The sequence below is a fragment of the Asterias rubens genome, chromosome 4, assembly GCF_902459465.1.
Source record: "Asterias rubens chromosome 4, eAstRub1.3, whole genome shotgun sequence".
Lineage (NCBI taxonomy): Eukaryota > Metazoa > Echinodermata > Asteroidea > Forcipulatida > Asteriidae > Asterias > Asterias rubens.
This window is the reverse complement of record NC_047065.1, coordinates 21,616,470-21,631,033: the sequence shown is the minus strand read 5'-3', so window position 1 is coordinate 21,631,033 and position 14,564 is coordinate 21,616,470. Positions and strand designations below refer to the sequence as shown.

Sequence of the window (14,564 nt, the reverse complement as noted above, 5' to 3'; positions counted from 1 at the left end):
GATGAGATGGAACCCAAGTCTACATTTGGGATATACATTCCAGGCCTCTAACTGCTGACAGCCTGGGGGGTTCCTCCATGTGACAGCCAAGGAGGAACCTCCACCATGGAGGCTGCCCCCTTGCAAGGTCTACCCCAATGGTCTTAAGCCCTGTCCGCATTGGACTTAATTTGGGCAAACTAACCGAGCCAATGGGTAACTAACCCATGTTAAGTCCAATGCGAACAGCCCAGGAAGTTTTCCTCCCAGGTAACTTACCCGACCCGAATGGGTATAGTTTAACCATAGAGCAAGGGTTTAACCGAGCCAAAGGTACCCAGGAAGATTGACCAGGTCAGTTTAACCGAGCCAGAAAGTCCAATGCTGACACGACGACTCGGTTAAATCTCCCATCCGTCCGTGACCCGAAGAAGCTGACATGTTTTGTCAGGGAAGAATAAGATTTTTGTGATTATATCAAACTATTCAATGTTACGCAGGGGGCCAGCTCGGTTAGTTTACCCACGGTCTCGGTTAGTTCACCCGAGGAAAAAAAAATCCAAGTGCGGACGGTGGGAAAGTTAACCCGTCGGAATGTTACCCATCGTCATGGTTAAGTTACCCAAATTATTAATCCAGTGCGAACACGGCTATATAGGTATACCTAGAGGTGACAGCATTGTACAGCACCAACTTGTTACTGTAGATAGAAGGCATCGTGTAAACACTGCTATCATATAATACACCAATCATATGCAATCTTATCTTGGGTCAACTTGCACATGGAAGTGAAGAGGCGTAGATAAAGGGACTACAATGATAACAGAATTGTTAATACCCTGTCAGATCCAACATAGATGCTCAGGTGTGTTGTTATTATTAGCCTAACTATCCCAATGCACATCATATCTCAATGTGTGTATACTCATTGAGGAGGGAATGGCCCCATGAAGGAATCTTTTAATTATGTGAATATTCATTTAATGCTCAGAGATTCACCGTATCAAACCATATCACCCCATGATGCAACTATCCCAACAAGTAAACTCAGATTGGAGCCCTCTTCTCAACCTCCCAATAGGGATACTATACGCCTCTCTTAATACTTATGCATGACGTCATAATTCTTACCCAAAATGAGGCTATGGGCGCACGGTCCCCATCACTTGCAGTGGCTGAGCCCATCGCCTCGTTTTGAGTTAGCATTGTGACGTACCTCATGCATAAATATTAAGAGAGGCGTATAGCCCTAGTTCTCGAATCTTGAGTTTTCATGAAATTATCCTAATCAAGATATACCTATACCCAGATTGGGGCCCTCTTTTACTAACCGGGATATTGTAAGCTAAATTCTGCAATCTTTATACAATGACAATGGTGCTAAATAGGATAATTGTCATCAAATTATCCAATTGAAATATACTTATGACCACATTTGAACTACGCTCTCCTCAGAGGAATACTCCCTGACTTGGATACTCAGCCAATTAAAGGCAATGGACACTATTGGTAATTACTAAAAATAATTATCAGCATAAAACCTCACTTGTTAACAAGTAATGGGGAGAGGTTGATGGTATAAAACATTGTGAGAAACGGTTCCCTCTGAAGTGACATAGTTTTTGAGAAAGAAGTAATTTTCAACGAATTTGATTTTGAGACCCCAAGTTTAGAATGTGAGGTCTCGAAATCAAGCATCTGAAAGCACACAACTACGTGTGACAAGGGCGTTTTTTCTTTCATACTTATCTCGGAACTCCGACGACCAATCAAGCTCAAATCTTCAAAGGTTTGTTATTTTATGCATATGTTGAGATACACCAAGTGAGAAGACTGGCCTTTGACAATTACCAATAGTGTCTAGTGTCTTTAATACTGTTACTCGCCTTTTTTGTCTCCTGGCGAAACACATTTGCTTGACTGACTTCTTAGGGCCTTGCACATTAGGCAACTTTTACAGGCAACTTGGAGGCAACCCACTGCATTGCATGCTACAAGACCAATTTGGTAGCACATGAGTAATTTTCCATACAATGTCTTAAGATCTTCAAGAATAATTATGTGCAAACATTCAAATGTGAGTGGATTCTCTTCTTGGAGATTGCCTGGTACTGGCTGCCGGTAAATTGCCTCATGGCTGGCCCCAAGGGCTCACGTACCAAACTTAACTTGCCACACCATATCATCAAATGAAGTTGTTAATGATTACCAGAGAAGTTTTTAATTAGTACATTAAGTTGCTGGCAGAGGATTATAGGAAAAATATATTCAATCTACAAACAATCCTGCTAGAACCATGTGGAAGGGCGTTACTTTGGAACAGTGTGACTTTGGAACCGCTGTTTGACTGTATTGACTGTGGAACATGAGAACGGCACATTTAGAAGAAACCTACGTGTATCACAATGTCATTAATGTATTTCCCTTTCTACATGGTCAAAACTTGAAAATTTTGAACACTCATTCTAATTGTAGAACACCCAATGGGCAACATCCCCTCAGAATGGTATAAGTTGTGAAAATATGGGTAAATTATAAATCACTTTTAAAAAGAATGATGCGATATGAAGCCAAAATACATTAGTAACTTTGACTTCTTCTTTTTTTTTAAAGAAAGAAAAAGTGTATGCCTCTTAACAAAGGGGGTCACCAGAGAGCCAAACCGCACCATGCTGATTATGTTTTGAAACCACGTGGAGATGAAAAGCAAACAAAGATTCAAGACTTTCTAGTTCTACATAATGACCTGAGACAGAATATCATTGACATAATGAAGATGGTTTTTTTTACCTTCTCAAGCTAGTAGAAGAACTAAGCAACTTCAAGAAAACTGTCTCTCTGCTCCAACCACCAAAATAACAACAATGAATCATTACCTTTGAGAGCTTCCTTGTTGTGAACTGTCATGCAGCTGAACGAACAACTGACTGACCACTTCGGAACAAAAACAAACCATTACCAAACAGCCCTGTCCAATTGTAGTGGTCCAATCACGCTGTAGGTAAACATCCTCTCTTTCACATGATAAGTTACCAGGCTAATCTGGGATTACCCTAGTCAGCTTTGTTTACTCTAATCCTCAATGAGAGGGATCAGTAACCAGGGAGGTTTGATTTGATCTATTGTGTCAACATCAGACAGAGAAACTTTGCAGAGGAGAAGTGGGAACGAGAGAGGAGGATGAGAGAGAGCCTTGCAGACTTATGTAAATTATCAAAAGTGTGAAGTGGTTTGGGCCAAGAAGAGACAAGTATAAGTCTGGTTCCTCTTTTATGATGATATCTAATAATAAACCACAAGAAACAGAAAAAAAGTACGCTGGACCCAATTTCATGGAGCTGGTTAAGCAAAAAATATCTGCTAAGTAGAAATGAGCAGGATACTAGTCACAAATTGTACATGAGACATGGTAGTTTGGCTGGTGGTAACCTTTTTAAGGTAAACCATAATTTTGGTTGTGCTTATCTATTTTTGTTTAGCTTAACCAGCTCTGTGAAATTTGGCCTAGGGCTTTTATTTCGCAAAGCCTGAAAGTAAGTATAAAAACTTGCTAAGCACAACAGATATTGCTTAGCAGAAACAGTTTACCAACCAAAATTACATTAAGTGTCACTGTGGCTGGTGCCCCACTCAATAATTACTTAGCAAACAAATTTGATTAGCAGTATTTTCTGCTTAGCAGCTTTATGAAATTGGGCCCTGGTCTAGATAAAACAAGATAAAACATTGAGAAATATCACAATCATAAAAAAAAAAATCAAATTGAAACTCCGAAAGTTTTTGTGTTACCATCAAATCATATTACTTAATTTTTCCCAGTCGAGGATAAAAAGTTCAGTTTGAAAATAATAATACACAAAAAAATAATTAAAACATTTATGGTATGCTCAGCAAATGAAAAGTAACAGGGGTCTTTTATCAACAGCTAATAAACTCATTAAAGGGTGTTAAATGACATCCAAAAGTACTTATTTAAGTTTACACGAGTCATCCAATGAGAAACACCGACATTTTAATATCAACAATGACATCATAAAAGCACACCTGGTAGGACAATAAAAACCTGAATGGAATAATAATGGTAAAGCACACATCAAGATGAGGGTTACCGTTCAGACTAAAGTGAGCATTGTAAACAAGATCCCCAGGCAGTCAACCAAAGAGGGCTTTCAGTGTTTGCTTTTCCCAGATTCATCTTTTGTCAATACAACAAAAACGGAAGACAAAAGTCGGTGATTTAATAAAGTGAGCCAGAAATGAAGAGTCATGCCATGTTTGAATCAGTGGTTTTGGCTACAACTTTGGCTGTGGAGTCTCCTGGACTCAAGCTCAGGTGTTTCTGATCAACTCGTTTAGGTTCGAGTCCCAGTCTTGACACTCTCCTAATCTTGTGCCCTTAACCCGTTTTAGAGACTGCTCATTTCTGTACAATCATCACCAAACGCACGGATAATGCGTATCTTGTTGATTTTTTGCACAGTTTATTTTTTTTTTTTCAGGAAAAAAGTCAAGACAAAAAAATTAAAGCATATTCCAAACAAAGGCTCTTTTAAATTTCAACATTCCTTAAACATTTGTACAGCAACAAAAACTCACCATTCTTCACCTACTTCTTGTCCCAAACTGGTTCCCATATCCCCCTCCCCTCTTTCAAACTTTACCAATATACTACCAAACATTTCAGATGAAACACTGCCCAATAAATTCTACCTCCATATTGTACATTGCCACCAAACCCCCCTTCCATCCACAACAAAAAACACTACACGCACAAAACCACAGAATGAGCCAAGAGAGTTATTCTAATCCTTGATGCTTATCCCATTAGATCCTAGTTATCCTACCAGTTACCAGGCTTAATAACCAATCAGGTTAACTGGTAGTCTGTCTCGGCCACATAATCCCTGGCAACTCACCCACACCCAGAAACCTGTCAGATGGGTACCAATTTATACCTACTGAAGATCCTTTCTTTTGTGGTACAATCGGGGAAATGTATCCATTCCTGGTTTGGGTGGTAGTTATGGTTGTTGGGGAGCAATGACGATGTTCGAGCAAGGGACTTTTATACACATATTGACTGGCAATACTAGTGTCTGCTATTCCCCCGAGGGACTTTGAGTGACCAGAAGAGGGGGGCCTATTTCCTGCGGCCAAAGTGACTAGCGGTTGACAAATGGTCACTGCTCAAACTTGCCCAATGTATCAGGGAGTGCTTAGTTTACGATAGTTTACGAGTACAAAATCATTTGAACAGCAACTAAATTGTTTCAATACTTTGGAGGTGATGGGGGTGGCAGGGTGGGTGGTGGTAGAGGATGGGGAAACAAGCAATGTAGCCATTTCAAATGTGCTTGAGCTTTTGGCAATTGTTTCAAAACTTCATTTGAAGGGGTAGGTGGGTACTGGGTGGTGGGGTGTAGAGATGGAGAGGTGTTGTGGTGGTGGGGCATTGGGGTTGGAGTGGTGGGTGGTCGGGTGCTGGATGGTTAGTGGTGGGAGGGGATGGGGGGGGGGTAGGGGATGAGGAAACAGGCAATGTAGACACTTCCAATTCAGTGCATTGATGAGCTGTCCTTGCTCTACGTTCAGTGTGCCCATTCAACGTTCATTTCAAAACTTCATTAGAAAGGGATGTAGGGTTGGGTTGCTGGTGGGCTGGTTGGTTAAGGGGATGGGAAACCATATAATGTAGCTAATTCAAATGACCTTTTTGTGCAACCGTTTTGTTTCAAAACTTCATTGGATATACCATTAGAAAAGCAAGGCAACAGTTCAAAATCCTCTGAACTGATCGCTATTTGTAAAAGGGCCATTATCTCATTCCAACTACGTGTAATCTAATTCTAACACAAACCTACGATCTGAACCTGTGACATAAAAACAGCACGTACAGCTTTGAGCACAGTCTACCTAAGCACAGGAAATATCCATAAACTTCAAGCGGCGTATTCTCCAGACACCTGTGTGATTTTATTATTCTCGAGCTCCTCGCCGGGGCAAACACCTGGCGCCCCACGACATTGACACTCGGCAGAGCCCCCTTCGTCATAAATTCAACCCGGTTTTTGACACTAAGCGCTCTCAAGTCACCATTAATCCTGTCTGAAATCACGGCTCTCATCACCTTTTAGTAAAGACATTATCATCAATCAGCCCACCTGGAGGCACCTGTCCGCTAATAAAACAAGAAACAAACAACAACTTTTTTTTTTGTGTCGCCGGCAGCGGAAGAAGTGTTTTTAAGTGATACGCTATTGAGGGTTTCCTGAGCAATGAGGGGGATGAGTTTGTGGGCAGGAAATCTCGGTGACATCACTGATAAGAGAGTTAATGGAACTATCACATGAATCAGCTGCCTCTTCAGGGCAGTATCGATTGGTTGGGACATAGGTGTAGGACCCACGGGGGAAAGGGGGCAATTGTCTCCTACATTTTGGCAAAACACTGGGGAAAATTCAGGCACAGCAAGAATAAGAAAACATTGCATAAAGAAGGCAAAAAAATACCTACAAGAGTCGTGGGTTCGGATCCCGCCCGAGTAAATATGCCTGTGATATTTGTTCACAGGTCTCGGGATAGTACTGAGTATACAGTGCTAACACACATCGGTGTATGGGTGTAAAAAAAAAAAAATTATTATCTGGTATTAGAAACTTGTTTTTATATATTTTTTATATTCGAACGATTTTGGGCAAATCCAATTTCGGGCAACCCCTCTGCCCCCCTTAGAGAAAGAATCCTCATATGCCAGTGGGTTCGTACAATGTAAAGCTATAGGTTTCCAAATAGTTTGGATTTTGTTAACCCCAAAATGTTCAGTTTCTAACATACAGGCAGTTTGCTTGAATACACCAGGTTCACAGCTGTCTGATGATTTGTTTTAGGGGAAATATAAGTTTGAAAGGAAGTTTTTTAAGGTCGTTAATATTTTGAGTTTTTAGCAATCTTCTGACCCTACCTTTAAACAATCTCCGTATCGATACAGGAACCTATTACTAACGTATATCTAACGTCAACCGGAGGTATACCTATTTGATTTGTCGAACCGCTTCCCGTGGAAACGACCTCGCTTGAAACGACCTCGTTGGATTGATCCATCTCTCCAGACAGGATAAGACTTACATAAGGGTCTCATCAAAAGTCCTGAGTGATCAGATCTTTGGGACAAGGTGAGTTTCCTACTCATCTTGGGGGAGACTGGAGGTCAGAAAATTAGCAGGACACCTGGAATCCGAGTCCAACCCATTCCCCAATCTTGAATTGTATGACAGCCCCCCCCACCCCCCCCCCCCACCAAAAAAAGAAAAAGAAACCGACAACAACAATAAAAACAGATACCTGGATCCGAGTCCAACCCAACATGAAAAGTAATGCAAAACTAAGCAGTGACAAAGTGACAATCATTATGCTCAGTGCTCACACCAAACTTTCAGCCACTCAATTTCAATACCAATCCTTATTGGTCAACCATGTAAACCAAACCAATACAAACTTGTGTAAGCAGCGCTCCCACTGGTTGCTGAATAACCAACACTACCAAACATAATCCCACAAACACACAACACGCCATAATGCGAGCTATAGTGAAAAACCTAGACTGGATAACAAGTCTCCCCTTGACTCATGAGAGCTAACACCAACAGGGAGCAATATGCGGGGTATAAAGAATTTCATTGCTTACGCGATAAAATGAAATATTACCACATCTACAATCTTGAAATGCATGACAGCACAAAAAAAAGAGATTTTAACTAAGACAGGTTTGCAGTAACACCATGTGCAAATCTCCTTTGAATAGTGTTGGTTCGGAAAACATTTCAATCAGCATGCTCTGATCATCTTCAGGAGAATGAAGACGATCAGAGCATACTTATCGAAACGTCGAGCGGTCAACCACTGGTTCTTTTCAGATCCAACTCTTGTGTCAGCAAAAAATGAAATAGATAACAATAGGCAATTATTGTATGGCTCAGATGAAGAAGAAGAAAAAACCTGGGTCAAGACAGAGAAGTGGCATAACCAGACATTTTCAGTGTGGGGGAGGAGGCAAGTAGAGGCAAGTAGAGGCAAAGAGCTTTTCATTGTATCAAACCATTCATTCTTTTGTGCATTATTTCTGTCTCATTTGGTAAGGGCAAGAGTTCTGAGCAGGCGTGTTACCAACGAGATGAAGAGATAAGAAAGAGGAGGAACCTAGAGAAAGCAGCCTGTAAGAAATATTCTTAAGAAAGAGGTTACATTTCCCAGTAGTGTGACAATATTAAGTGGAACTCTTTCATAGAGTTAGTTTCTACAAGTAGCCCATTATCAAGAGTGGCTTGAAGCCTTGCTCAGAGCGAATTTGCATTAGAAAAAAAAACAAATAATAAATTGCTCCACTCAAAACTATAACTGGTTTTGAGGAGAAAATCAGAGATGGCGATCACAAAATGTTCACGGAATTTCCAACAAAACCCTCACTGAAGGAGGCTTTAATCATCAGACAGTCAAGAAGAGAAACACACACACACTGTTGAGCTCCAACAGCCAAAGGTGATGGAAGGGATCAGAGAAAGAAATGACGGATTCCATCTTATTCATAATCCTTACATAATCCTTCCATCACCTGAGGTGGTGCAACAGATTACCAGCCGATAATTTTAACAACCCCCCCCCCCCCAAAAAAAAAAAAAAAAAAAAAAAAAAAAAAAATCACCAGACAATAGAGAGAAACTGCACTGTTCTCCAACAGCCAAAGGTGATGGAAAGGATAAGGGAACCAAATGACAAATTTCATCTTAAACATAATCCTTACATAATCCTTCCATCACCTGAGGTGGTGCTAAAGATTACCGGCCAAAAAAAATCATTCAAGAAATGTCTTTCACTACAACTTATGATCTTTGATAATTTAGTTTAGGAAGGCGCTACTTATGTCATAACATCACAGTGAAGGTGATTCTCAGATCGCCAAAGGTGACCGTCGGGAGATTATGGACTCAATTAAAGGGTTAAGCTTTTAACATCATCTCGGCATCACCTCAGGTGCTAAAGGGGATTACTCCTCTACACCGCCCATCATGATGTCAAGGAAGGCGAGACTTATGTCATTAACATCTCAGCGAAAGTGACTCTCTGATCGCCAAAGGTGACCGCCGGGATTATGTAGTAAATTTAAGTGTGAATCTTTTAACATCATCTCGGCATCACCTCAGGTGCTAAAGGGGATTACCCCTCTACAACGCCCATCATGATGTTCATCAATGAGATTTTATTAGCTCATATTAAGGGTCGGAGATAAGTCACTATAAATATCACAGCCGAGGGGGCGATCTCCATCCACCCCATGGCCCGAGGTGTCATGGAGGAGGTATGAACAAGATTTTTGAAGCCAGGTTAATCGGAGAACACACCTATGGTGCTGGATTGAATTAACGGGAGCCACTGTGAATTTCCTGTCTAATTAGTCCACTAACGAAGCAACGAGGGAGGGGGGGGGGGCAGAGGTGAATCTTAACACCTTGAACAGTGGATTGTATTGACAGTGTCAATCGATTGCATGGGTGTCAGACGAGACAGAAAGCCCATCCCTCATAGACACCTGTTATCCATTAAAAGGGTTTCTATCCCTGCCTTTCACGTCTATGGACCACGGTTCGAACCCCGGACCAGGGCCTTGAATGTGGATTGGGTTTTTCAGTCCATACCTGACTGCATAGGTTTTCCCTACAGGGGCTTTCCTTTCACATCTAAAACTTCAATTTCTTCACTGTCTTCTTCACAAAAAAATTGGTGTGATGTTTCCATTAGAATGGTTTGTCGACTATTTATTTCAGAGATTCAGATTCATAGCCACACAAATACCTTATCCAGCATGGTGTAGAGCTTCCCTGCATCCTCAATGTAGCGTCTCTTGTCTTCCAGTCTGTCGGTGAACAGCTTGAGCTGATGGCGTAGGGACCGAGCAATCTCCCTGACTCCGGAGCGTTCCGTCTCGCAGGACTCAGCAAGGACCTGGGCATCCTCTAAGAGATCTTCACCACGGCCAATATGTTGCTATGGAAACAATATAAAAACATTGTGAATAGTATGATCGATAACAACAATTCCAACAATGATATGCTTTATCATGCCCCCACGCCCCCTTTTCTTCAGCCCTTTTCTTACTGTACCTCTTCCCAGTGGAACAAATCCTCAGGGAGGCCCTCGGGTCGATTTCACAAAGGTAGTCCTAACTTAGGACTAGTCCTAAGCAATGCTAAGAGATAGGACTGGTCCTAAGTTAGGACCAGTAACTCATCCTAACTTAGGACTGGTCCTATCTCTTAGCATTGCCTAGGACTAGTCCTAAGTTAGGACTACCTTTGTGAAATCCACCCCTGGTAGTTTTGTTACCGCAAGGTTACCCTGGCACACTTTCACACTGTGTCCAAATTCCACGGGGTTCCGGTTGCACAGTTAAAACAAAAAACAACTGGGGTTTTACCGCTTACCCTACTCCAGAGCAGGGATGGCTATTTCCTGGGGTCACTTCCATTAAAAAATCTTTAAAGTCTATGGGAAACTTGTGTAGGGGCACTAAGGCCAATACCAGGGCAACAGAGGTTCCATGGCATCTGTGTAATTAGATACCTGCGGCCGATTTCACGAAACGCTAGGATTGATCCTATCTCGAGTTGGGACGAGTAACCCGTCCTAAACTAGGACGGGTTCTATGTGTCCTACATCTTTAGATAGAGAACATAATTCGTCTTAAGTCCTAAGATTAACCCAATGAGTTTGGTGAAATCGACGGTTGGTACCTTTGACTTACTGACACACTAAATACTAAGTCCGTTTCACTCTCTCTCTCTCTCTGTCATTGAATACCGATCAGTTCACTAGGTCTCTATGCCATCTGCAACACAAATCACTGAAGAAAACAAACTTCTGCTACTTTGTATCCTTGTAGATGCCTTAACAACGCTCGGTAACCGGGGTACACACCGATACTCTTTCAACTGGTTGTTTGTCAAACAAATTTACCTTGTGCTATTACGGCTGTTGATCTTTATCACTCGGCTGTTGATATTTACGTCCAGGGATGTGTTTATTTTTACAGGACCCTTAATTTATTTGTATTTTCTTTAACTCTCTTGATATAATAATAAATAATAATTTAGGAGGGCTAATCATCTTTAATCCCAGCTGAGAAGCTGAATTGCAAAGGACGCCACATCAACATACATATATGACCAGGGGTCAATTTCACAAAGTGATAAAATTCATCGAAAGACAAATTGTCAGTATTTGTGAAATCAACCCTTGGGGGTCGTGTGGCGAGAATACTTCTCAACCACTCAATCCCCACACACTTGCCATCCTCCTTTTGCATCATGCAGGCATGCAACTGCCCGTTGAAAAAAAAGAGGAAACATTTCGGAGGCACAACGCAAGTGCCGAGCGAGGCAGCAATATATATATATATATTTTTGGTATTATTTTAGCGCTGATATTTTTTATTTTATTTTTTGCGGAATTCCGCGGAAACCGGAAGAGTTGCATGCCTTATTGTGTCCAACTCAAATAATTGTAGTTCCCTGATCTACCATAGCAGTGAAGTAGAACTTCCCAAACACCTTGATATTATGGCAAGAACCCTTCCCAACAAATCTGGTTTTTATATTAATCAGGGGTGAGAGCCATTGCTGATGAAAAAGTCTGAAACTGGAATCCAGATACTAGATGGTGCAAAGACATCATGGCATGTCTATCTTTTGGTAACCCCTGGAATGGAAATATACATTCCTTTTGGGTAACCCATTCAAAGGGGCTGTTGGCAACAGCATCCTCAGCACTAGTGAAGTAGATGAAAGACCCTAATTTTTTTAATTTGAAGAAAAATACAGCATTCTTTTTTTTACCAGGCAGACTTCAAAAAGTCTGAATTCAGATAAAAGTCTGAAACTGCTCGTCCCTGATTAATTAACCTCAATCCCCACACACTTTCCATCCCATCCAACTTAAACATTTATACGTCCTAGACCTACCATGGCAGTGAAGTAGAACTTCTCAAACTCCTTAATATTATGGCAAGAACCAACCTAACAACTCTGGTTTACCCCCAATCCCCACACACTTGCCATCCCATCCAAACTCAAACTGTACCAGTTCCCACACCTACCATGGCAGTGAAGTAAAACTTCTCAAACTCCTTCTGTATGGCGATAACACTTCCCAGCGACTCGGCCTGGTCTTCCTTCATTTTACCGAGATGTAGCTCTCCCTTATTGCTCATCCATTCTGTGACCTGTGAGCGGAGAACAGGGAGTGGGGGAAAAACACCAGAAAGAGCATCCATTAACTGATGGGAAACAATCACTTTAGCTTGTATCCTTGGTTGCAGGAGGAACTGATCCTTAGCAATGGTGAAAGCGCTTCGTTTGTCAATCACGCTTTGTGTTTTTTATGTTAGAATCCCTTGGCATACAACACCCAAGTGTTTTTCGGAAGAGGTATAAACTTGGTCCAATAACGGGCCTCATTGGCTTGTCTATTTAGTATCTTTTGACCCTTTGTACTGCCGTCATTATGAGGCTACTTAGTTGCCAGCTGTCTGCCATTTTTAGTCAAAATGCCAGTTATCTTTTGCGTACGCTGACTCAATGAACGTCGCCTTAAATGCTCACTGTACATTGAGGAACATACGAGAACATACAAGTGTAACATATGAGGATTCTGTCCGATCACTACATGGCAAATGCACAATTTATCCAGTGATGTGAGGTAAATTGGTTCAATACATGACATACAAAGCCAAAGAGAGGGGTTTTTTTACATTATGTTCCCAATTCAAAGATTTCACATAAATTAAACACAGATCATCTGTCGTTTTTCATATGAAAAAAGTGTCAGCCTGATTTTCCATGAAGATGCACCGATCGGTTTAATTGGTTAAGAAATACATCTATTGATAACTTTTTAAGTTCATTATACACACGTATACCTCCAACAAAGCCATTACTGAAAAGAAAATGAGAGACTATAAAAGATCCGTCACAAGTCAACAGTAAACTCTAATGCCTTGATTAAGTCTCTGCTCAGCCACACTAAATCAATGTTTGTTCGGGCCCCCACACACAACAACGAAGACGGTCAAAGTTCAAAGAAAGTTGCCTTTATGAGAAAGTCTTTGTCAAACACTTGTGCTGACACTGCAGCTTTGACTGTATCAATTTGGATGTGTTTTCCAACTGCTGGTCAAACAAACTGTCTGAGCCCCATTGTAAGTGAAATTAGGCAGGGTTCAAGAACCGGTGCTATTTTTTAATAAGCCAAAGGAAGTCTTCTTAACCCAAGACAATACACACCCCCAGTCTCCATTACCTTTAGAGATCCTAGCTTGTAAGGAACTTTTATTATTCTTTAATTAACTTCAATGAAAGAACTTTTCTATACCAAAGTATGAAAGAAACTTTCTTTTACACGATTAATGACAAACTTTCATTCACCCAAATTATGAAAAAAAATTCTTTTACCCAATTTACAGAAGGAACTTTTTATCAATTTCTTGTTACCAAGTTTATGAAGGAACGAGATGTGTGAGTTTCACCAACTGGATTGAGTTTGAGATTTCAAGTATGCCAGCAACACAGGGGTAGATCAAAGATTTTTTTACTTTTTAAAAGATTTTCTATTTTGTTATCACTACGCAGACATTTTGAGCTACATACCCTACAGTATTGTGTTTCCCCCACCCCCCCCAGCCCTGAAGGTGCATTAAAAGTTCAGACTTTCACAAACAAACACAACACAATTAAAAGCGACTCATACTTTAACAGCTACACAGGGCGATCTTAACACCAAAAAAGGAGATTTGCAAAATAGACTGAAAATATTTGGGTGAACAGTTCACTGTTAATTGATGACATCAAGATTTGCGTTCAGTATCATCAGGACTTTCATGAATCTATTTTTAACACTCACATCCGCTGTTTCTTCTTCAAAGACGGCTAGCAGAAGTCTCTGATTGAGAATGTTGAGTCGTCTGTCTGCAAGCTCGTCGAGTTGAGTGCACGCTTGATGAACTTGGTCAAAGAGGGCGCTGACACACACCATCGCATCCCTGGGGAAAAAAAATGAAGAAAAGCACAAAGAAATGATGCGTTGCTAGAATCAGCAAATGAGGTTTGAAAACCACAGAAAATTGAATTGATTGGCGCCCAGACATTACAACAAGGTTGATGTTAAATCACTATCACTACATTATGAACCAATTGCCACACTTTCTGCTCGAAAATTAAGTGTATCCTAAATTCACAGACCAGACTTTTTCAGTTCTGGTCTGACCAATTAATTTGTTACCGACACCTCATGCAACACGGAGCAAAGAGTAGAGCTAAAACTTCTGCCATAAATGGGAACACATTTCAAGAAACATGAACAATCATATCACGATCCTAGCGAGTGAGGGCAGAGTAGATTTAAAGCTTTTTGTTGATCAGAGAACCTTAAAGACACTAGACACTATTGGTAATTACTTAAAGGTCTCAAAATCAAGCATCTGAAAGCACACAACTTGTGTGACAAGGGTGTTCTTTCTTTCATTATTCTCTCGCAACTTC

The 14,564-nt window shown here is 40.9% G+C and overlaps 1 protein-coding gene across 2 annotated transcripts in view; it reads right to left on the bottom strand.

Annotated features, from left to right (window-relative positions):
• Positions 1–14,564, bottom strand: part of LOC117289148 (puratrophin-1-like) — a 72,306-nt gene that overhangs the window by 21,273 nt on the left and 36,469 nt on the right. For both annotated transcript variants that reach the window (XM_033770142.1, XM_033770143.1), the window contains exons 9-11: positions 13,927–14,065; positions 12,125–12,250; positions 9,826–10,017 (exon numbers count right to left, since the gene is read on the bottom strand). In XM_033770142.1, the coding sequence (XP_033626033.1) occupies positions 9,826–10,017; positions 12,125–12,250; positions 13,927–14,065 (457 nt within the window). The remainder of the gene's footprint in view (positions 1–9,825; positions 10,018–12,124; positions 12,251–13,926; positions 14,066–14,564) is intronic.